The 23,982-nt window shown below is 43.2% G+C and overlaps 1 protein-coding gene across 1 annotated transcript in view; it reads right to left on the reverse strand.

The window, feature by feature from the left end:
* znf385d (zinc finger protein 385D) overlaps window positions 1-23,982 on the reverse strand; it is a 50,835-nt gene that overhangs the window by 16,185 nt on the left and 10,668 nt on the right. The window contains exons 3-4 of the mRNA XM_068324508.1: window positions 8,387-8,494; window positions 25-193 (exon numbers count right to left, since the gene is read on the reverse strand). Of these exons, the coding sequence (XP_068180609.1) occupies window positions 25-193; window positions 8,387-8,494 (277 nt within the window). The remainder of the gene's footprint in view (window positions 1-24; window positions 194-8,386; window positions 8,495-23,982) is intronic.

Here is a 23,982-nt window from a genome sequence, read left to right on the forward strand (position 1 = left end):
AGAAAGGGAGGAACGAACACAAACCTTTCCTGTCGGCGCCGTTGGGGACCTGCGAGGGGTTGATACCCTTGGTGACGTCCTGGTTGGCAGTTTCCTTGGTGACGACCGAGGCTTTGAGCTTACTCTTCGGAGCATCCAGAGCTTTGAGCTTCTTGGCATGTTTGGTCCCCTTGTAGTGGGCCAAGGCTTGGCTCTGCAAGGAGAACAAATAACAGGCTCAATTTAACCTCGGGAAAGCAGCTCAACGTAGAGCCAGGGCGAAATGGAATATGGAAAGTATAGAGGAGCACGGTCAACGGAATTAACAGGGGACCGTCTTAAATTAACACAACCGGCTAATTGCATTTCAAAGCAAAATAAGGGCCTTTTTTAGTAAAAAGAAAAAATATATTCCCATTAGGAAATGCGTCAGCATTGTGGAACATTTATATTGTTTGAGCAATCGTGTCATTTTGGGTTTTTTTGCTCGTCATCAAACATTTTCTGCTGAGACAGCTAAGAATCTTGAATTCTTTTTTAGCATCATGGTTCAAGTTGGTCTGCTGACTATAAAATAGAGGCAATGAAATAAACATCCGTGTTGAATATGAAGTACGGAAATAGTGTACGACTCCTGATGTATAATTTATGGATTGGCTGGTTTTTAAATTCTGACACGGAGCCTCACCTCACAAGAGATTCATATATCCATATATATATTATATATATTATATATTATATATATGGGGACTTTGAGCTGTCCTTGTTTACCTCCTCCTCACACTTTGCCCGCGGCAATAAGGACGGTATTAGGAGAGACACGATTACCTCTCGGAATAAATGAGCACATCCCCAGAAGACATTTATAAGCATCTTTATTTATGGGCCGCTGTGGGGATATTCACTAAAGACCGTGGGGACAAAAGATGCCCCCCCCCCTCCAGGCCATTTTTCTTAGCACAAGCTAAATATTGTTCCCCTTGTTCCTTTTCGGTAATTAGCTTCCGTTGACAATCGGATTGTTTGAATTTGTAAAGAGGTCACCTGGATATATATTATTTCAAATGGTCACATTTGCTCCAATAAATGCTTAGAAATATTAACATAATGGAATCAGACAAGTAAAGATGTGAGCTGCCAGAAGTCCATAGCTGAGTGATTTTCTTGGCGAAGGTCGCGAAAAAACTCTGAGGCGCCTTAAACGCTTTCCCGTTTGTCGCAGGAACCATTTTTTTGGATGAGGCGTTTTTTTCAAACGGAGTAGGACTCGTTCTGGCGTGAAAAAGATCCGTCCCGACCGACGCTCATCATCGCTCACCGGGTACCACAGACGCTACTTTATTCTGTTGTCGTGAGTCTCAGGTGATACTGATGGCGGTTTAATGCGAATGCATCCCATAATTCATCTTTCATTAGAGCAACGAAGTGGAAGAATTGCCTGAATTCCAAATTTGACACATGCATGATTAAAACTGGGAACCAAATCATTTGTTTTCGTCCCAGGTGTTCAGTTGGAGGGAAAAGACATCAAAGTTCCCCAAAAGTGATTCTTTCCACCACAATAATACACACAGCTGTGGGAGGAATGAGTGTTCCTTCAACATAGATTATATTTTAGCTTCAAGTTACATGTTAAGCAATAAAAACGATTATAAAAATAGTCACTTTTTAATGTCGTGATGATAAAACAATATTTCTTCAAGGAGAAGATAAAATTTGATATGGTTGAACGATTCGGATGAATTTTATCAGGCTACGGTTAGCGACATTTCTCCTTATTTATGCACAATGACGGCTGTAATTTGCATGTCGTCATGGGTGTATCCAGGGGCGGGGCCAGGGTGGCACTGGCACCCGCTGAAATATAATTGGCCATTGAGGGGCCAATCCAGTTGGTTATTTGAACTGCTGCAAAAACTGGGAGTCAAATGTCCCTCTATAGATGTAAAAAAATTAACTTTTTAAATTTTTTTATTTGAACCAGCTGACTGCGGCTTCAAAACTATCGATTGATTTGTGTTTTGTTTGGCTTGAAATAATAGAAATTGACTTTTAAAGAAACATGACAGGAGTCTACACATCTGACTCTAGTTTAGACAAAGACTCTGTAATTTAGGAAATAAAATTTTAAGAAAATCTTATATACGTACATTTTGAAATTGAGTTACAGTAATCCCTCTCGCGACTTCACCTCATCGCGGATATTTAGTAGGTAGTCATGTGATACCGTATATTGTGGTTCCTGGAACGCATTAACCACACTGTGTTCTGAAAAATTTTAACATCTCAGTTAAAAGCATGAAAATCTGGCTCCACAGCCCACCCTCCACCTCAGCCGTGGGTTTCGTTTGTTCTCAGCCTTCATACCTTGTTGGGGGATGTTGGACTTTCTCCGGCGCTGCCTGGGCACACACGGGCTTCTCTGATGTCCCATTATGCATGACGCAGCCGCTGGCCTTCATTTCAAGATTCCGTTGCAACAGACTGTTTAAAGTGCTCGTATACCGAAGCAGACAGCACTCAGAGAGCGCAAAGCTCTGCCAAGGTGGCTCAGTTCGGCTCTGGCCCATCACCAGTATGTAATGAATTGTTCCTCAGGTCGAACCCTGACCTCTCCAATAAAATCCATCAAGATCCCACCGCAACTTTTTGGAAACCGGCAGAGAAGCGGCGCCAAAAACACAACCTCCTAAGCAAAGATAAATCAGTGCTGGTTCTGTATGCTGACAGATAATGCAGCTATTACATAGCTGTAGCTATGCGCCATTAGCATTTAATTAACTGACCCGACCCAACGGTTAGCCGCGACTGGAAATGTGGTGGAGGGTGTGAAGATGTAGTCAGAAGATCCTTTCTAAAGCATGTTCGATCAATGCATTTCATTGGCTGGACTCTGAACGCACCACCACAAGTCTAGATTATGTAAGAATGCATTTGATTTAACGTCTTGCTAATCTTCATATTTAGTTTGCTGGTCTATTTGCCTGCTAACTAGCCGCTAATCTATACAGTTGTTTGCTGTCCCGGCCAGAATCAGACAAGGACCTCAAATCTTATGGTCATGAGACCTCCAATCTGACTCCTTTGTTCTAAAATCCATTTGTTAGAGATAACCACATTCCAACTTTAAGGCATTTTAAATGCAGGAAAACATGAAGCAGGGATATCGGAGTTTGGCTCTTGAATAGTTACACAACTTCAGAAAGATTCGTCCACCAAGGTTCAACTCAAACAAGAACCAGGAAATGAACCTATGAAACAATTTTAATTAAAAAATAATCAAATTTTTTTTGGATTGTTGATTTAGTAATGTTTTGGAAATGTTATGTTTGCCTTCGGTTCAGGAAAATATGTGAAGTAATCTTCAACAGACGGATGAAACCCAAGGAGGGAGGCTTCATGGAACATTTTCACCTCGGCCGCTGAGGAATAATGACATTATTGTCTTAACTGACAAAACTCAGATGTTTCTCCTTACATCAAGACATTAAAAGACGATTACAGCAGTGAAGGTTAAATCTAAATGTGAGCTAACCGCCAAGATCATTTTGTAAAGGCCGGTTATCTTCTTTGTAATATGTGAGTTTTTGTTAAACTTGGGCTTTCATTGAAGTAATGACATTTTAATTTCCTTACTTGTTGAAAGTTGCTCTAGTTTCAAAACTACATTAAAAAGAGTAATTTCACCCTTTAAATCAGATTGTTTCTGCTGGTCAGAGAACTCCACAACAGACGTAAAGCAGAGAGAAAGTTTTCTCAGATTTATTACATGGTGCTCTCAGAGGGATTCAAACAAACACACATTCCTTTAATGCTCAAATGGAATTATCTCCAGAGTCCAAAATGGATTTCAAGGAGGGGTGGCACAGTTTTTCTTTTGCTCTGTGGACTTTACCCATTTTTTATTTCTGGAGTTCAGTTGTCAGCCACTATTTTGTGAATTTGTGTTTCTATTTTTAGTCAAGTCATAAATCCTCAAGACAAAGATTCACTAGAGTGCAAACCTTATCTCATAGCCTGTAGTATCAGACCTCTAGGGGCAACAAAGGAAGTTAATTAAAGCCCACAGTGATGACAATGTTTTAAGATTTCATTTTGGTAAGACCACAAATAAAAAAGGTTTAGTAGACGTTTGCTAACAAGCGATATACAGCGTGAACACATTGACTCTCAAAATGAGTCAGAGGTTGAGTCAAAGTCAACTTTTAAAAACTCCTCTTCTTTGTGAAAGAGTGTCTTATAAAAGTAGCGTAGCAGCAAAAACATACCCAAAATCACCTTGATGCAAAATATAACAGAAACAACAGCCAAAGAGGCCGGAAGTCTGTCCCACCAAGTCATGATGTACTTCATGCACGGCCTGGTGTAGAGTCTGTGTCCGTCCAACTCTATGCAGCTGCTGTTGGAGTCAGTGCAGTTACAGGAAGGGGAAACCTCGTCCAAGGTGCCCCAGTCAGTATGTCCGTTGAACAATCCACAGCACATTTTTGTCTCCTCCATTAACATGACCGACTCCTGCACCTCCTTCGACTGTTGGCTCAAGGGAAGCAGCTTCCTCATATATTCCCTCGCTTCCTGCTGCGCAGATTTGGTGCTTGTAAGAACTCCAAAGATTCCCAAAAACACCATCATGAGGAACAACCCAAGAAGGGCGACAAAGAAGACTACCAGCAGGCAGCGACTCTCTCGGATCACCCCGAAACAGCCCAGCAATCCAAAGACCAGCGTGAGACTGCCAATAGTGATCACCATGTTTAAGATTGGGTCCAGGTCATAGGGGAGCTTGTTGTTCTCCGCGTTGACCTTGACGTACACGGAGAAGCCGAGAATGATGACTCCTGCAGCGTAAAAAACGAAGCTGAAGAGGAAGAGAAGGTAGCGGAGCTGCCTGGTGTTGGTCATGGCTGGAATCGTCCGTAGGTAGCCCAAGAGAATGCAGCTAGCATAAGATTCTGCTGCTTATAAATGTTAGGGGGAGGATGCGTGGCAGAATGGGTGTGAACTTTGACCCCACTTTGTGAAGGGGAGGGACCATCTTATCTGCAGAACAATGAAACCTGAAAAACTAACTTCAGGGCATCTCCCAAAGGGCAACACCTCTTGGATGGCCCATTGTTACCCAAATGAAGCCTGGTTTTCAAGATGTAGCAGATTTTTTACTGTGTCAGTCATTGAAAATACCATCTAGGAAACCTCCCAGTAAGAACATGAACCTTTTATTTGTAATTCCATCAATCAGAAATAGAAGGACAGAATGTTTCAGACACTTTCTTCAATTGGTGTCAGATGAGGGTCTGACGACTCATTTTTTTTGCCCTCATTCACAAAATCTCTCCTTTTTCGCTGTATTTTAAGCCTACAACTGTTTTTAATGTCACAAGATTTAATACTAATATCACAGGAAAGTCCCTTTGTCCAATGATTGATGGCAGTGTTACCCAGCACCCCAACAAACTGCCAATACGCTTCTTCTGAACCGTTAGCTAGATGATCAAATCGCTTTGGAAACTCCCCACGACGCCCATCCAGCAGCCGAGCTCTGGCTCACGCTATCGGGTTAATTGATTGTGATCCTAAAAATGGTTCTTGAGGTCTTGGAAAAAATTCCTGTGGAAAATTGAATCAACTGAGAAGCAATTTTTTCCTTTTTTTTCCTTTTTAACATCTCCAGAAATTCCCCGTCGATTAAAAGCTTGTAAAAACTCGCAGGTTAGTGGAGTCAACAAGTTAAACGTAAGCAGAGGAAATGTCGTAAATGCATTAAGTGTAAACGAGTAATAAAGCTTCTCTTTTTAGGAGGATAAATTGACATCTGAGGTCTGGTGACTCACTCTCAGTCCAGTTTTATGATCTAGAGCCATAAACATGATTCCATCAAACAAAGCAAGAACGTCTTAAAATCTCTTAAATAAAGGCCCGTTTTTGTCTTCATGTCTTTGGGCTGTTGGGGTCATCTTACGGAGACTCTCTACAGACCAGCGTGATTAAGACTCTCCAACCCTCCTTTGGGTTTGCTGATGATTGACGGGCCAACACGAAGCGACCGTCTGACGGACAGTCGAGACGCGACCAGATAGACTTCCCCGCGTGCGACATAATAACCTCATCCAGAGTAATCACCGCCACATTGGACGTTAGAGATGGATTGATTACTCCCCTAATGAAGAAGCGATGACATCGCTGCTCAGGGATGCCACTGATTTAACGACACACCGCTCCGCCAGTGATTTTCTTTTAAAAATGTTTTGATTACTTTCAAAGTAGTATTGAGATGAGGTGCAGGGAAATAAAATCGAAAGCCCATCTGTTAGACCGCCGGTTGGATTTAGTGAGCTAGTCTCGATGCGATGCGCGTCACAAGACCGCGCCGTGATTGATACGACGTGTGTCCTGTAATCACTTTTGCTCATGAGATGGTTTATATTGAAATAATCCACCACAAGGAACAGATTGTATTATATATGGTGTTGTTGGTGCGGTGTTACCGCTGCGTTAAAGTGCATGTTGCATTTTTACTGCAGGGGTTTACAACTATTATGGTTTTGGTGGGTTGAATCTGAAGGAAAACAGTTGTGTATTTTTTAAAAATCTGCCATTTAAGAACATATCAGAGGAGACGTGGTTTTCTGTCAAAGGATGATAATCTAGCAATACAGTTGCATAAAACTGAATGAATTTGTGCAGAGGGACAGTATTAAAGTGAATGTTTAGTTCCATTCCCTTTCTGGCCTGCGTTGGGGTTTTGACCGCACACAGGACTCCTCTCAGACATGAGGACAAAGACGGTGGTCTTCTCCATCCTGTCGGTTTCATTATCTCATACATGCTTTCAATCCCAGGGGGGTTCCAGTGAGGTCACTGCGAGTTACGACACCTTTTTTGTTTTGTAAATGGGTCATTGAATGCATCGCTGGAGCTGAGATTAGCTGCTGAAAGCCATCAGGAGATGGGCGCAGATACTGTCCAAACCTTCATTCAAAGTAGTGAGAACCAGACTCTGGTGATGTGGTCGTGTTCTAGTCAGACACTGATCCCGGTCACGACTCTAAAACAGATTCAAGATTAAATCTGTGAACCAATAACCATCAAGGCAGCTTTGGGAGAACTCGTGCTTTTATTTAATTCCAGCAAAGAAGACGTTTCTTTCAGGCTCTAGGGTGCCTGGAATAGATTTAAACACCGATTCAGCGCCTTCGCCCCTTCTGTTGTCATCATTTAGCTCATTAACATTAACATAATTAGCACTAGAGGACTTCTTTTGTTCTGTAAATAGAGTGTTTGTTGCTGAAAGCCACAGGGAACCATCTCAGGAGCTTGTTGCAGATATTTTAGTATCGATGCACAAACAGACACGGGAAGCCACAACTCTAAGGACAGATTTAAAATCACAACAGGCTTTTAGATTAAATCTAAAGTCATGACTAGTTTTTTATTTTTTTATTTTACATTAATATGGATGTCAGTGTAAACACTTGTTTCATTCCAGAAAATGTTATTTCAGGTCTTTGGTACCAAGAATTGATTTAAATCGAGCTCTGTCACAGTAAAGCCGACGGGTCGTCACTGATGTGTCCTACCGGCTTCACGGGGCACCTTTTGTTCTGTAAATGAAGCTATTGATCATTGAATGCATCATTTGGACGACGGTGGCGGCCGGGCGTCGCCGCTGAGGAAGGTTTACAGGAGCCAGGAAAATTAAGGATCTTTAAAAGTCTGTCACTTCTACTAAAAAGTGATGTTGGTGATGAGCGAAAAGTCCACAAACGGGTTCCTGGATTGAAACGTGTGTCCGTTTGAAGCAGATGAGGAGTCGTGCTAGTTAGCACAGGGTTGTGCGTCACTGTGGGAGGACACTAAGCGAGGGTTTTATGTCCAATTTTCGATAAATTCAAGCCACGATTCTGTCACCACGGAGCCCCTTTATGTTAAAGACACTTCAAATACAGTTTTGCCGTTGGAGGAAAAGCGAGACTGTCGGTGCCTGGCTGTCTTCTCTCTGCGTGTTATTGCAGTGACGCCTGATTTGTTCTAAATGCAGCCTCGAGCCTCCAGAGGGTAAAAGACTTGAATGAAACAGAGACAACTTCAGGGAAGCAGCTCATTTGCTGCTACGTTCTCTTTGGAGGATCCACGAGTGACGCCAACCTTTGTGGCGCTGCTGGAGGAAACGCCAGAGGAGTCTGCTGCGGCAGAAAACACCGCCATCGAGAGTTTAAGATGAAGGCAAACTAAAGAGCAAAAACGAGGAAAAGGAGTTTTATTTCAGCTGAAACCTGACAAAGATAAACTGCTATAACAGATTCATCCTCCGGGGGGCGTGAGCAACGGTTCATGACATCAAAGTACGTACATCTTTTAAATAAACCTTGACATTCCGACCTCCTCTTTCAAAAGAAAAGGCGCTCACCTGCGAGTTGAACCTCAGCTGGCAAACGCCGCAGGAGACGTGCTTCCTCTTGGCGGTGGGGGGAAGGCCGAGGGTGTGATGGAGGACCGCCTTCTGCACCGGGTCCATCTGGGGGGGCCGGAGAGAGACAGAGGCTAATTAAATCGACCACTTAAGCTAACCTGTAAATCAGCCGCTGGAAAGAGAAAACGGGTTTGGACCTTTGGAGACAAGCAGCCGTTCGTCTTTTGCTAGCGCTTCCCAGTTCCCACGCGGAAACAAAGAATTAATTCCCCTTTAAGTCACTCCTGGTGCACAAATCAGACAATCCTACAGTCATGGCGGATGGCAGGCATCGGCAAATCGTCAAGAAATCCCAATGAGAAGCTAAAACCAACAATGGATTCAACCGCTAGTAGCGCTTTACACTACTAGCGGACTACTGTTGTACGTCCTCAAATATTCTGTACCCTCTGACGAGTTTATTTCTCGCAGCTCATTAAACCCATAACAGCCGTGTGTGCAAACAAACCACACGGACGAGGTCGACGTCTGCACAATTTACACAAACGCTCCATAAAACACTCTCGTCTTAATCCGAGGGTATTTAAACTTTTTATTTTATTTTTACAGCGTTTGACCTTCCCGAGGTCTGCAAATGCGCCATTTTTTGTTTTTACGATGTTGCTGCTAATATGACGCAGCGTATATGTGTGTTTAAAAACTGCTGACTCAGCGCCCAACACACATTCCAGCTTGATTCCCTCCTCATGCGTGACGATTGGATTTATGTGATAAATGGCTCTTTTTACACCTAGTAGACCTTTGATTTGTTGTGATGATGGTTTTTCTCATGAAGTCATTATTTAAATCTGACATTTGTTGAAAGTAAACATTCAACATTTTCAGTAATTACTTACCTTCATGAAAGATTTATTTAGCATTTTATTCAAAAATCTCACTTGTGCAGTGAAAAAAAAGAGTCTGGTAAAAACATTTCATGTATTAAAATAAATTGTCTGAATGAGTAAAAGTGTTTTCATGAGAGACGGATGAGAAAAAAGTTTAGATGGTGCTTTACCAGCAACACGGACCCTCCTCTAAGATAAACAGACATTGGTGACCTCTTTATTTTTAGGCCTTTATCTAAACCATCATGCGAAAACATTGACTTTTATTCCCATCCCTTTGTGGCGCTGCTCTAATGAACTGGGGCCAGTCTGAATCACTTGTCCCCTGATGGGATCACTGACTGGGTTGGATTTGTTTGTTGGCCAATTTCAAACTGTTTCTCTTCAATTTTTGCTTTTATGTTTAATAATGTCTACAAAACTCTCTGAATCTAAATAACGACACAAAAGTTCAGATGTCACAGACAGAAAAAAGCCTGTTACAGCATAATTATTGCAAATTTCCTCCGGTAACGGCGCCCAAACGTGTTGTTGGGGACTGTCGCGCTGCGCCGCTCATCTGTTTGGGGCGCCCTTCCTTCTGTTTGGTGACGGGGCTTCACAGAACCAACAAACACATCCTGTCATCCGGCGGCAGGAGGCGAAGGTTCCGCGTGGGAGGATTAATCCACCTTGACGGCGGCGCTGCAGAGGATGGGGCCCCGTGATGTCACGCTGTCGCATCCTGTCGATGCTGTTCGGCTGAACTGAGGTCATTTTCATTATCTGGGATTTCACAAAACTATCTGAGTGGGAGGCATCCACCATTTGAAGGTCATGATGATCTGAGGCGGCGCTTAATCACTGTTGGGTTATCAGTGTTGGTGTCTAATAAAACCTATATCTGCAATAATCTGATGTAAACCAGGAGTCACACAATATTCTCACAGACTGTCCCTTAAGGTGTGGCAGATAAACATAATAAAATGATACGACATTAAAACTTTTTATTCTAAATATATTAATGATTGGGAATCCAGTTTGTATCAGCTTTATTAGCAGCATCCTCATAACGTTACACCAACGTTTGTTTCTTGGCAGTTTCAGTTTAGCGGTAATATGTTCTGTGTTAGCGGCCGGAGCGGCCCCTTTAAGAAGGTAGTCATGTGACCGAGGCAAGCATCTCCACAAGAGTGACTCATAGACAGATGTGGAGGAGAGAATCCACTCATTTAAAACAAAACATCGGTCTGGACTCTTTCTATGTGACCCGGTACCGACTGACCTACAGACCGGAACCGGTCCACCACCCAGGGGTCAGGGACCACCGATGTATAAACTCTAAGTATAGAACAACTGAATGAAAAACTCTAAATTTGCTCTGAAAACTGTTTAAATGAGTTAAAAATATAATTTTTCTTGAATAACTATAAACCACTAATGATTCCAGTGTGACTCCAGATTCTAGGGCAGGTCTTCATGATCAGTGAGTCACGTTACGACGGTCCAGCTATCATGGGACAATGACATAATGTGAAACCCGATCGCCCTCTGAGGAGGTTTGGGACATTTATGATTTTATTTATTAAACTAATAATATAGGGTTTTTGTTTGCTCTACGCCAAAGAGAAGTTGAGTCAACACTTAGAGGTTATGGATGGTGTCGGTTTTGGCTCGTGTTTGGGGTATTCAGATTGTTGCCCACATTGGCAATGAACAGCCAGTAAAATCAGTGCAAAACAAGTGATGCAAGAAAGCAGGAAATCAGCCGCAGATTTCCGCAACGGTTGGAAGAAATTTGGCAACAGATGATCTGAAGTCGAGCTGAAACCTGGTCTGCTTACTTAGACTGTGACTGAATGAGGTGCAGCTGGGTATACAGGTGATGGGGTCAAGTGATCTCTAGAGGACGTGAACTTGCCGAGGGCGACCAGAGGGCGATCAAGATAGCCCCAAAGGAAGAGATGTTGGTGGGCTGGATGGAGAGGACAGTAAGGAATGAGTGACATCGATAGAGAGCAGAGGAAACAGACCGGGGCCAATAGAGACAAACTGCAGGCTGGATCCAGAGAGGAAAAGTAGATAAATAGAAGCCAGTTCTGTTAATGAAACATGACAGGAGTCTGAAGAGGAGGCAGACAAAGACGGGGGCAGATACGATCTTGATTGTCTCTGGAACATCTCCGGCAGGAGGACGATTGGATACAAACCGGTTCAGGTTCGGGCAGAGAGACAGCTGGATCAACCCGATCCGGGGTAGGACAGACAGACGAGGTCAGGTTATAACCGCCAACGAACTAAAGTACCGCAAAAGGACGACCTGCTAGAGTCTTGGTGGGTGGATTTTTCCACCAATGGTGTTACAACCCAGTGTTTCCCTTCAGCAACTAGACAGTTTCAGTTCTTTTGGGGGCAAGAGATAGGACAACTGGAGTTTTGTCAACAGGGATCATATGGCAACAGGCTACCAATGGAAATCAAGCCCACAGTCAGTCCACAGGGCACCATCTGTACCCAGCCCCAGTTGTTTGAATCCACCTTTTTACATCAGATTGACCAAAATTTATTACAGGACGACTGTTTCTCTTCTCGTGCACCAATTCCACTCAGCTCCAGAACTTTTTGGATAAAAATTTGGATATCCAGACTACGATTCACATCTGCTTCTAAACGTAACAGGCCCTCCTTGGCTTACATTGTACCATTCCACCGAGAAACTCATGTCATGTCAATCGTGAAAATTGTGCCAGTACTTACTCTGTAATCCCACTGACAAACCAGTTGCCTGGAAAACATCACCTCGATGGCGTCGCTAGCGATATGTCAAATGCTATTTGGCATGATCCAGAGCACAAAAGTGGACAAAGAACTTTACGCGAGAATTAATCGCTTGAGAGTGAATTTTATTGGCTGTTCTCTTCAAAATGACGACCAGACAGCATAAATGCTTTCAGAGTCGACCGAATGGCAGAAACTGACACGGACACACTTCAAACTGCGACAAAGTCATCTCTGGTGTTGAAACTTTTTACACCCGGGTGAAAATTTAAAGCCACTCTAAATTCTGAGGCTCATAAACGCAAAGGGAGCGACGAGGAGATCGGGCCGGCGAAAGCTTTTACAGCATCAGCTGTATTCTAATGCGGAATGACCCAACACCTTGGCAGAAGAAACAACATATTCACATCCATTATCGGCTTTTAATGCGGAACGCATTTACCAAAAAAAGGTTTCAGAAAATGAGATGTTTAAAAATACACATCAGATCATTTTAGAATTAGCTAATGCCAGGAAGGAGAACACAGCAGAAGTGACAGGATGCAATTAGATAGACTTCATATCAGCTGCATCTGCTCCTTTGTTAATTGCGATGCTGTGCACTAAATGCGTAGGCAGCGACAAAGACTTCGCTCCCACTTCTCCAGAATGAAGAGCATCTGATGAAACGCGGTGAAACGTGCATCCTGGCTGAAGGTTCATCCGTTTCTTGCCCCGACTGTCTTGCCGGTCCGCATTGGACTGAACTCCTACACAACCGTCTACCTTTGTTCAATCGCACCCAAGTTTTTTTTTGCAAAGACAGAAGTCGATGACACTTTTCGTTGGCTGAGCTCACTGGCAAAGGAGACGCGACCGCAGAGAGAACCAGATGCACTGTGGCTCGGTGGGAAACTGGAAAGCAAACGGCGGTTAAAAACATCTGGGCCCCAAGAGAACCGATGACCTCTTACTAGAAACATGCGCTGGGCTCCATGTTATCCCTCCCTCCCCTCCGGTGCAGATGCTGTAAAATTAATCTGCAGGCCTGAAGAAATGGCACCATCCACAAAAATGATTAGGAGAGATTTTTAGTATGTGTTCACAGACATGATCATTAATCACTGGGTATGAAGGGCTGAAGTCCTCTGTGGGAATTTAGTCCGCCGTGCTGTTATTGGCGGTGTTGCTAATTTTTGCAGAATTCCAGACCCTCGTGAGCGTATTCCAGAATAAATCCCTGTCGTGCAGCGTTGGAGTCCCTCCCCGCGTTGGAACATGATGTGTTCAGGCCTCGTCTGTAAAGAGCAGCTGCAGCAAAAGGGGGACATGTTATTCCCCAAGCTCCCATCAGCCACCCACTGAGTCACACGCTCCACATGAGCCCCCGCCTCAAAGGGACGGGAACGCCGTCGGAGGAAATGTACCGCGACGCACATATAATCCACATGCAGCAAAAAAAAAACACACACACACACACAGACACGTCCTTTTTCTTTTTCGTCCTGCAGCTCGGCGTGAACACGCCAACTGAAGCTGGTTTTCGTCTCCTCTGCAGTTTTTCCCTCATTTGATCTGGTTCCAGCTCCAACGCCTGTCAATCATTCTGATGAGCTGTCGGCTTTAAACGGCCTCTAGCCTGAAGGTAGCGCCACGCCGCCTGCAAACGGCCAACACAACCAATTAAAGAAACAAGCAGGTCTTCTACTCTCAAGAAGATTCTTTACGTTGCGAAAAAAACAAATCAGCTGGACGTGTCTGGGTGTCAGATTTCAGAGCAGAACCAGAAAAGTCAGAACACGGCTATAAAGACTTTTTCTATTCATTGGTGTCATTCTCATAGGAAGGCTGGTTTCCTACAATTAGCATTCCTAATTTAATGCCACTTAAACTCTCAAACACCCAGTTTACCATCTCTGACAGTCTTTAATCTTCGCTTTCCTTTTAAGGTCTTCATGTGTTTCTTTTCATTTGCGAACTTTAATTAAAAAAGTGGAATGTGAGAAATAATTAATGTATTAATGGGAAAAACAATCAATATGAATCCGTTTCAGCCTCTTTCTGCTTTCGCTCAGCTGTCCGTCAGCAGCGCGTCGACCTGCAGCGGAGAGAATGAAGCGGGTCGTTTGGTGGATGCTATCTGACAGCTAGCAGAAGACCTGTCCGTCTCAAAGTTCAGCGCGGACGACGCTCGCCGGCCCGGCGCCATAATGATGTGACGTTAACGTGACAGGGAGCAGACAGTGACGAGCGACGGCGGCGGGCGGTTGATAAAAAGAGACTGAAACAGACGTCTGTTTGGTCGCGTGAGGCTTTGTTACAGACGATACAAAGAGTTAGCATGGATTTGTTTTTTGGTTTTTGGATTAATTCTACCGTCTGGGCTCTGGAGATTAGAATCCCTTTTAAGCAGTAAGTCAAGTTTTTATTATCCTGCAGTGGAAAACGCCATAAAATAACTCCTGTGGAGTTGACTGAGTGCACCAATAACCAATAAACTGATTGCTTGGGTAGAAGTTGTGATCTTTGGTTTTTGCTTTTTGTAGCAGGAAAATGACCCAAGAGGAATTATGACCAGTTTTTAACTGCTGACAGGAACCCGGAGATGAAGAACGTGGGTTCTAAGAGAAGAAACAGGATCATCATTCATCAAAATAAGCTAGCAAAACGTGCTTTAGCAGAAGGTTGTCTTCACAGAACGTGGGTTACGTAACGGCACATCCAGCTCGTAGATCCAACTCGTCTACCCCAACCCATGAACCTCAGCGTAGAAAGGAGCGAGCAGCCCAAGCTTTGCCTCTATTTTCTTGATTACCAGAGGGACAGATGATGACCCCGTTCTATTCTGACGCACTATTGGCTGCCAGAAAAGGAGCAGCCGTGACGACAGCAGAGCCGGCTGGGATGGTTTCCACTCAGTGCACTCGGAGCAGCCATGCGATAAAGGCCGGAAAACTCTGGAAGAAGATGCTCACATGTGATCTTTCCTCAACTGAACAACAAAATGCTGTCGCGCAAAGACGATGTTGCATGGACATGGCTAACCGGTTGGGTGATAATGCTCAACGTGATGTGATGTGTTATAATCCACCTCTAAAAGGCAAATGTTTTTTTATGTTAATGAAATCAGTCACAATAACACGTTAGTCAAGTCAACACGTGAGTGCCGGGGTTTCCCGAGTCAGAAGAAGTTACTTTTAAGTTGTCGTTGAAATGCGCAACCGTGCTGAAGTCCATTATAGTAATAGTCGTCGTAATCACTGAGTCCTTTGTGAATCTGGAGAGTTTAATTATACACATTACAAAATTACAGCGTGAACTGGTGTCAGACATCTGAACGCCCTGGTGATGCTGGAGGACAATAACCAAAACTGTCCAATCAATGAGTACCGTCCAAGCTATTATTTAGTGTGCTGAGGTTAATCTGCGTGCTACGTGGGTTGCAAAGATGTTTGCTGGACTTTAAAACTGAACAGACGTGATATTTGTTCGATCAGGTGTGGTGAGTGAATTAAATAAAGGTTGAGCCTCTGTCCTGGCCCGGAGCAAGATAACTCCCCAATCAAGTCAAGCCAGTGGTGGTGGTGGCGGCGGCTGATGAACCTGACGAGTGCAGAGACTATGAATCTACAAAGACTAGTTGGCGGCAGTTAGCTAAAAGTGAAGGGATAACTGTATTTAAACCAGAAGCAGGACAATGACAGGCTAACAGCTGATACCTCAACGAAAGGCAGACTTCCATTTTTCCTGAAAAGCGACAAATCGCCCATTATAAAGTCGGATTTTTGGACATTTTGTATTAACATCTTGGGAAACTGAAGATATGGTATAGAAACATATCACACAGTAGGTGAGTATAGGTACTGAAAAAGGACATAGCTGTCCAACAGATGCCTTTGTTATGACCTATTATACACAACATTAGCTATATTTAAAGTATGTGTATAATTGATGCATTTAGTGTTTATACTGGTTGTTCTAGTCACATGCTCCGCAGCCCACTGAGGTATCTATCCTGCAATAGACACCAGGTATTTAAAATATACATTCATGCCTATTAAAACATATAGAAGGAGAGAATGACTGGTCAATGACAGACCTGCTGGTGAGGACTAAATGCTCTATTCAGGGCCGCCAGCCTGGCTTACTATTAACTTAAGTGGGATGAATGACCTGTCAAATGTAATCCTCCCCCCTATGTATCTCCCAATTACCTCAGCCACCTGACCCAGTCCATTAGTTCATCATCACCGATACCGTGGATTATTGCCACTGTGGAAAGACTTTGAATTAGCAAGTCAAATCCAAAAAAAAGGGGATTTCATTGGTGCATAATGAGCTAGAGCAGACTCCCAGGTATCCGAAGGAAAACACTGAACCTTGTGATAGAGGAGGACGGTTGGCGGGAAGCACTGAAGTATCAAGGCGGTGGGTGGATTTATGGGTAGAAAAGGGAGTGAGTCATGATGTGAGCTTTCAAGAAGTAAAAAAAATCCAGCGTGCAAGCACTGAAGCCAATGTGTCAGAACTTCAGTTGTACTGAATGAGACTACAGAGGCCTGAAATGGACAAAATGTACTGAAAGATCCACTCAAACTAGAAAACCTAACCAAATACATCAATAGGCACAGTTTCTAAGTAATACAATAAAGTGAAACTATATCCCATGTATTTCCATGTCCACTGGCATGCGTCCCAACAAGATTAAGAAAAGCTGTGAAGGCAGCGGTGTGCAGAGAGAACAGAAGAATTATTGCAGCTGCGTAACAACGATTCAAGCATTTTAAAGGAGGAAGAAGACAAATGAGAAACACAGGACGGCCGTCTGGACCCGAAACCCTCACAGGAATTAGTCTTTGTCAGTTGCAGTCCTGGCAACACCTGCCCTGCATGTTTTGGATGGTAACTTGCTCCAGAACACCTGACTCCAATAAACGGATTGTTAGGAGGCTTCTGCAGCGCTGGGTGATGAGCCGATCATTTGAATCAGGTGTGTTGGAAGGAGAAAATGTCTGAATCATGCACAGAAAAAAGCTACATTCAAATTTCAGCCGTGATTGCTCGAGTCAGACGATGACAGCGCCGGCGCACAAGTATAGGTAAAAACACGCATGATATCTGATAGGACTGTTTTCATTGACACTACCTGGCCTTGGGTAGGATTTGTATGCCAACCGAGGCTGAATAGAAAAGATTGAGCCTTGAGTGGAAGATTTCTTGTAATACTTTGGTGGGTATGTTCATATAAAAGACTCTTCATTTATCCTTCAGAGCACATCTCAGTGTTTTCTTAAAGCTGGATTGCTTAATGATGTGAGAGAGGAATAAATTTGAAAAATTAAGGTCAAGAGATGCAGAAGTCAAAAAAAGGTGCTATTTGATATCGAGGAAGGTTGAGCATTGCGCTCTATTTAAATTTAATGTCCTTCGTGTTCTTTGTTTTTACGTCTCATGAATATCTCCTCCACCTCTACACCTCCCTGAGATTCTTTTCTCTACGTTTCTGCAACCCTCAGCCTTTTTTTTTTCTCCCCTTTCGTCCCATTTCTCCGTCTGCATTTCCACTTTTCACGGCTGACCCCTTTCACACCACCGGACCCCCATCAGGGTGAAATATCGTAGCGAGAGAATTCCCTGGAGGTATTTGTCGCCTTTCGGCGCGTACCCCATCTCTCCAGCTGAGATGAAAAGGTAAAAATAGAACACATACAGTCTTGGTGATTTCATGGAATGGTGAAGCAATCTGAGTCTTCTCACACATTTTAAGCTTTACTCATGTCATTTTATACAATTTTGAGGAGTAGATAGGGAAGCACTCATGTCATCAACAGAGTAGTTTTGGATATGGAACTCAAACATTGGTCTGAGTGAAAGTCTCCCTTTTTGTCTGACCTGTCCAGAAACTCTGCCTCTCCTTATTTACACTGCGTTACATTTTTGGGTCCCATTTATGTAAAAAGAATCCTGTACCAACCTTTTTGGTATCACCTCCATAGAGGTTCCAAACACCACTAAGCAGTGTTTCCTCAACACTTTTTTTGTTTTGCTTGAGACACCACAAAAAACAACTTGCTAGCCAAACGTGCTACGTTTTATAAATCAATCAGACTGATGAGATAACAAATCGAGACACAAACATCCATGAGCATGACTTCATCGAATTTGAGGCTCTTAAATATATTGTACAAATCCATAGTCTACCGTAGACGCAGAATGAAAGAAACAACACTGTGTCATCTGCATAGGTGTAGATGACAATAGACATTAAAGGACAGTGGGAGCCAATGGGAGGAGTCAATGAAACTAAAACACTACTTAATGTGTTCACAATGCCACACGCTTCAACTGTCTGCAGAAAATCAAAGGTCACTGAGAAATCCAAGGGAAAACCTGTCTCAACCACCTTTTGTGACCGACAGGTGATCTATGATGAAATATATTGAAATATGATAAAATAGTCATGGAGCACTTTGTTTTTCAGAAGGTACTTAGTTGACAAACTAAGCAAACACTCTAAAAAGTTTTGGGATAGTGCAATGTCAGGACAGTTGTAGTCTTTCTGCATAAATCAACATCCCTGTAGTGAAACTCCAGCGACTGGAATTTGATTGGGTTCTTGCTAAATTCCCTCACAGGCTAATTTCTAATCCATCATTCTATCAAAGTGCTTCAGCTACACCCCCAAAAAGGAAGGGAGTGTCTCACTCATGACATGGTTCAATAAAAAATAAGATTAAACGATTTATCTTCTCGTAATATTCAGCCATGAATGTTAAGCGAGGCTGAGATCATAATGAGAGCGGAGCCAGAGCAGTGTGGCCATGTATTGGATTTTCCAAAATCAATGCCCTCTGATAGAAAAATGCATGGGCCACCTGCAAACGCTGAATCTTAACAATGCAAATAATTATTCCACGCAACCTTCCCCTTGGGCCCCGTGGGGCGTCAAGTTTTTAATCCGACTTTCACTGATGTTGGTGTTTTTGAGCTTCACCTAAAGCAGGAAAGGTTTGCTGAGCAAGCTTGCTCTTGATCAACACTCCCTGCTTCTCATTTATTCAGTTATACAGATTTATGCACATTATCCACTACAGAAAAGCCTTGCATTATTAAATACTGAGTGCTGCATTTAGTGGGCTTCCATTGTGGTTTTGTGTTCCCATTAAACTGCAAGACAATTAGACAGTTATTGCATTTTCTCCATAGATTTTCCCAGGCAAAGTCAAAAGGAATTCAAATCTCCGACTTTCAGACCAGTTTCTATTACCCCGAGGAGACTTCCCCCCCTTCTTATGAGGGCTTTGTGGTGCAACCGATTTGTGGTTAAGCCATGTTTGAGTTCTCTTCGCACATTGGGGACAGATTTCTACAAAAAAACATCGCTGGAGAAAAACAACTTCACAGGGGGGCATTACTTCAGTCAAACGGGGCGCGTTCAAAGACGTCGAACCTCTGGCGTGCAACTGAGCCGAAACCCAAACAACTTTGCCCTGACGCTCTTGTAAATCCGCAGGCCGGACTTGTCTCCTAGAAAACAACACCGGATCCCCCCTACGAGACCGGTTTGGCTTTCATTATGGGAACAATGGTGCTGCAGGTGCAAACTGGAGTTCCTGATGGTCCATCTGGTTCTGCTTCGACAGGGGGAACACAGTAGAACATGAGGCCAACCGTAATGCAGACAGAGACGGTGGAGATTACGGACAGGCATGTTGGAGATGGATCATATTCGGTTCTGGTGAACTGAGACACAGCTGTCTCTATGGGTAATTGCGCCCAGTTTAAACATTTTTCATATGTTTGCAATATGCAGATTCGCTGATATAAACATTTCTGACAGTAAGAGACCGTCTCTGGTTTATAAAAATGAACCACAACTTTTTTGGATAAGTAACGTCAGACTCAGCGATGCGGAGATCAAGCCAGTGGGCTTTTTTAAATATAATTTCCAAATTGCTTATTGTCATTGACTTCCTAATTCAATCCAGTCGTACAGCAACATAATCGGCCATGACAACCGTTTCCAACCTTTTAGGCCTGCGATGCCTTTTAGTGAAGCATTATTGATTCGCACGTTGTATATGTCAAACTAAGACAACTTTTTCTAATGAAAAACATCGATGTTATGTCTGTGACTAAAAACACCGAGGTGATGGGGTTTGGTTGGGGCTTCAGGGCAGGAGACAGAGAGATAACATGGGTGTGGTCATGGAGCAGGGAAAAATAGATGGATAGTTAATAATGGCCGATCTGAAGGCCGGTTGGGCCGACCAGTTGAGACTCTGATTAGAACTCGAGGGACACATCCGGAAACTTGTGCATTTGGTTTCTAGCTATTTGTGTTCATATCGTTGATTATTATTAACAACACACTAGCAGAAAGAGTTAACTGATTAGACGAGACGAGAAGGAACCAGTTGAGGTAACTTCTACACCCTAACGACTGCATTCCTTTAGGTTCTCATCATTGGGGCGACCTCCTTGTTTTAAGGTCCTGCTCCGTTAATGTTGTCATAGGAACCTGAAGCGCACGGCAACTCCATCAAATAAGTAAAAACAGAACAGATCGCGTCTGCTTTCAATTTGTCTCCAAGATCAACATCTCTGATGTGTGCTGGAACACAGGAGGGCAACGAACGCGTAATGGCAACCCCCGTGTTCATCAGCCTTCACGCTGCGCCTGATATCTGACAGAGTTTAAACATCCACAGGAGCTTTTGAGGGTTGTTATTCTGACGATAGTGGACAGTACTGGGTTATCCAGGCGTCGGCTTGGGGAAGCTGGCACTTAGCCCTTTTATGAAAAAAATCATCTCGAGCTTCCCAACTATCGTCTCTGCATTCCACCGGAGGGAAAGCGGCGGGCTGGCAGATATCCAGAGAGTGAAATATGATTGTGGGGAGAACACATCAGGACAAACTCCGCCAGCGGAAAGCTTTGCCTCAGTTCAGGGGGTTAAAAAGCCCCAGAGCTAGAGCTAAATGATAAGGACACCACACATTAGACAGATATGCACTCCACTCCTCTGCAGCAGGTGTGACTGGAGGGAAGGCAGCTGGTACGGCGGTGGTCCCGCCAGCTCTCCAGCTTTGATCATCTCTCTTCTTTTTTCGTGGACTGGCATGCTTTCCCCCTAGAGAATACGCTTTATAGGTTCCATTAGATCTTTATGGGACACGTGTAAATCAAATAAGAGTCTGCAAAACAGTGCTGACTCACCCTTTGTTCTTTTTATTGCATTATCATACGGAGCACTTTAGGAGCAATCACTGCCTCTAAAGGAGGCCATGTTTTTACCCTGTCTGTTTGTTCCTCCGATGGGTTTGTCAGGAGGATTACTGAGAAATTTACAGAACAGAGTTTTTTTTAAATGTGGTGGGAAGATATATGTGATTACATTTAGGTTTCAATCTTTGTTTTACAATGAAAGATTTCCAGTCTCATTTCAGTCAGGATTCTGTAAGAACGATACAGAATCCTGCTGCTATAAAGGTTATAAATTACACAACCAGGTCTTTAGATCAAATTCACTGCTGGCTTTCTATTCTTGAACCCCTGGACAATAATTAAATTGGTTTCTAGCTCTTTTTGTTTTTTCTTTTCAGATGTAGTTGAGTGGTTTCCAAACTACTTCGCAAAATAATTCTAGACAGCATAACCTCAGATGTACAGGGGTTCCTCAAGGCTCCGTTGTAGGACCGCTATTTATTTTACATGGTCTGTCTTCCAATTCTGTGTTTAACGATTTGCTTCTATATTTCTTCCCAGTTTCTCGCTGATTAGAACGCGATCAAACCCCTCAGGTTTATCAGGAGGTCTTCTAGCTGCTCCTGGAATTAGATCTAAAGCCGGTCAGGGTGTCTTTAGGTGCAGAGGTTCCTATCCGTGATCCATCCATGGTTGGTTCTTCAGGCTTTACGCTTTTGTTTCATACGTTATCTGCTGTTATTTAATAGAAAGCACATTGATTTCGAGTAATGAAATATGCTGTATAAATAAAACTTATAACGCTACACATCGACACAGGCCGCTGGTTCCAGGAAAATGTATTACAGTTGTGAATCCCTGTTTTTGAAGGTGTTCCTTCATAATTGTCGTAAATGTTATTTCTGATGAGATTAAGGCAAATGTCAGCATTTCTGAAATGTTATCAGATCCTCCATTTTTTTTGTCTGCAAAATATCTTGAAAGACCGTCAATGAGTTTTGATTAAATAAGCATTTTTACCCCTAAAAGGGAAACGTTTGTCGAATTCAGCACCGGTCTAACCAATTACATCCAAAGCCACCAAAGCAGAACGTGCCGACGATGTGTCCTTTGTTTCATTCAGAGTCACTGATGCTAACACTGACTTGGTGTCGGTCGGCACATTGAAATGGACCGTGATGCTGCAGACTGAGGCCGGCGTGTCACCTCTGCCGCCGGACCACAAAGCAATTTCCCAGCGTGGATATCTGCACACGGAATCAATAAATCACATTCCTGATTACTCCGCAGGGGGAAATGGAGTCTGTGTTGCTTCTCAAAGACAAATGTACGCTCCGGGCAGGACGGATCTTGTTTTCAGAGCCAAAGAAAGACAACCTAAACACCCCTTATGGTCAAAAACTAACCCCCCGCTCCAAATTTAACTTGACTTTTTCATTACACTCTAAAACTCTCTTGTTCCTGTTGAACACATCTCCTATCAACACCTTTCTTTTCTCTTCTTTCAGGGTGGCGATTTCAATAACTTCCACAGGTGAATCAATTGAAAGTTTCAGAGCAAATCCAAAAGTTTTACAAAGTTAACTTTCTTTTCCCGAAGAAACTACATGAATCCTCAACATGTCTGGAGTTTCCAGACACGCCAGAATGTATAGTTTACAAGTGTGAACAGCTGTCAAACAGCATGTTATTGTAATTTACGTGACATGATCTCTAATTTCACATTACCTAGAGGATTAATTTGTTCCTCAAATGTTTGGAGAAATCTTGACACGTTCTTCATCGACATTATTTTAGCTGCTCCAAATGCACATTTTGGCCTTGGTATGATATAAACACTGGATTTTTGCCTTGAGGAACAGCGGTGTTATCTTTGGATGAAAGTTTTACAGCGCGATTATAAATGTTCTTAATTTCGAGACGTGTCTGTGATATCATCTGGATTTATTTGGAGGTGAAGCGAGAGGCGCTACAAAACATTTCACACTCCTTATTTATCTATTTGTCTGCTCTTCCATAGGGTTTCATGAAAATTTGTCAAGTTGTTCTGTGCATAATGGATGAAAACGCTGGGAAGAAAGAAGCAAAGGAACAATTTGTTCCAAACATAATCTTTTCTTTGCATAACAGAGGCAGCAACACAAACAAACAGCAGACGTATAGAAATATGAACATCCAGGAAATCACGCTAATATAACGCCACACTGGGTGAAATCAATCGTCAGTCGTCGTGCTGTTGGTTGTTAGAAGCTCGTAAACTGCGCAGCACATCACCAGGCACTAAAAACATGACGACTGCTAGATGGCATGTTCCCGATTTACCTCGCCCTCCTCTGAACCGCGACATCACCTTGTTTGTGCGAATGCTCCTATCGAGCTGGAAGACGTTTCTAAGCTCTGACGTCTGAGTGCGTGTAGTTACGGGAGATCTTTGGTCTCATTTTACCGTTACGTTTCCTCGTATATATGTGCCATCAAAAAAGAAAATGTTTGAAGATGACAAACATGTTTTCCTCGCCTCCGGCTAAAGACTTTCTGATTGTGTCAGTCACTCAACCTGGAACAAGATTGCCCAAAAACCCAACGAGAGACTTTGGTATTTGTCCCATTTCATGCAGGTGTAGACACGCACTCTATTCCCTATTTTCCTCGGTGCCTCGTACGAACAATACTTCCAATTATATGAATGTTCATTGGGTGGAGCGTGTCCTCGCCAACGCAGCGCCTTAATGGATGAACCGTCGTCATCGTCATCTTCGGAA

Source organism: Antennarius striatus, chromosome 9, assembly GCF_040054535.1.
Source record: "Antennarius striatus isolate MH-2024 chromosome 9, ASM4005453v1, whole genome shotgun sequence".
Lineage (NCBI taxonomy): Eukaryota > Metazoa > Chordata > Actinopteri > Lophiiformes > Antennariidae > Antennarius > Antennarius striatus.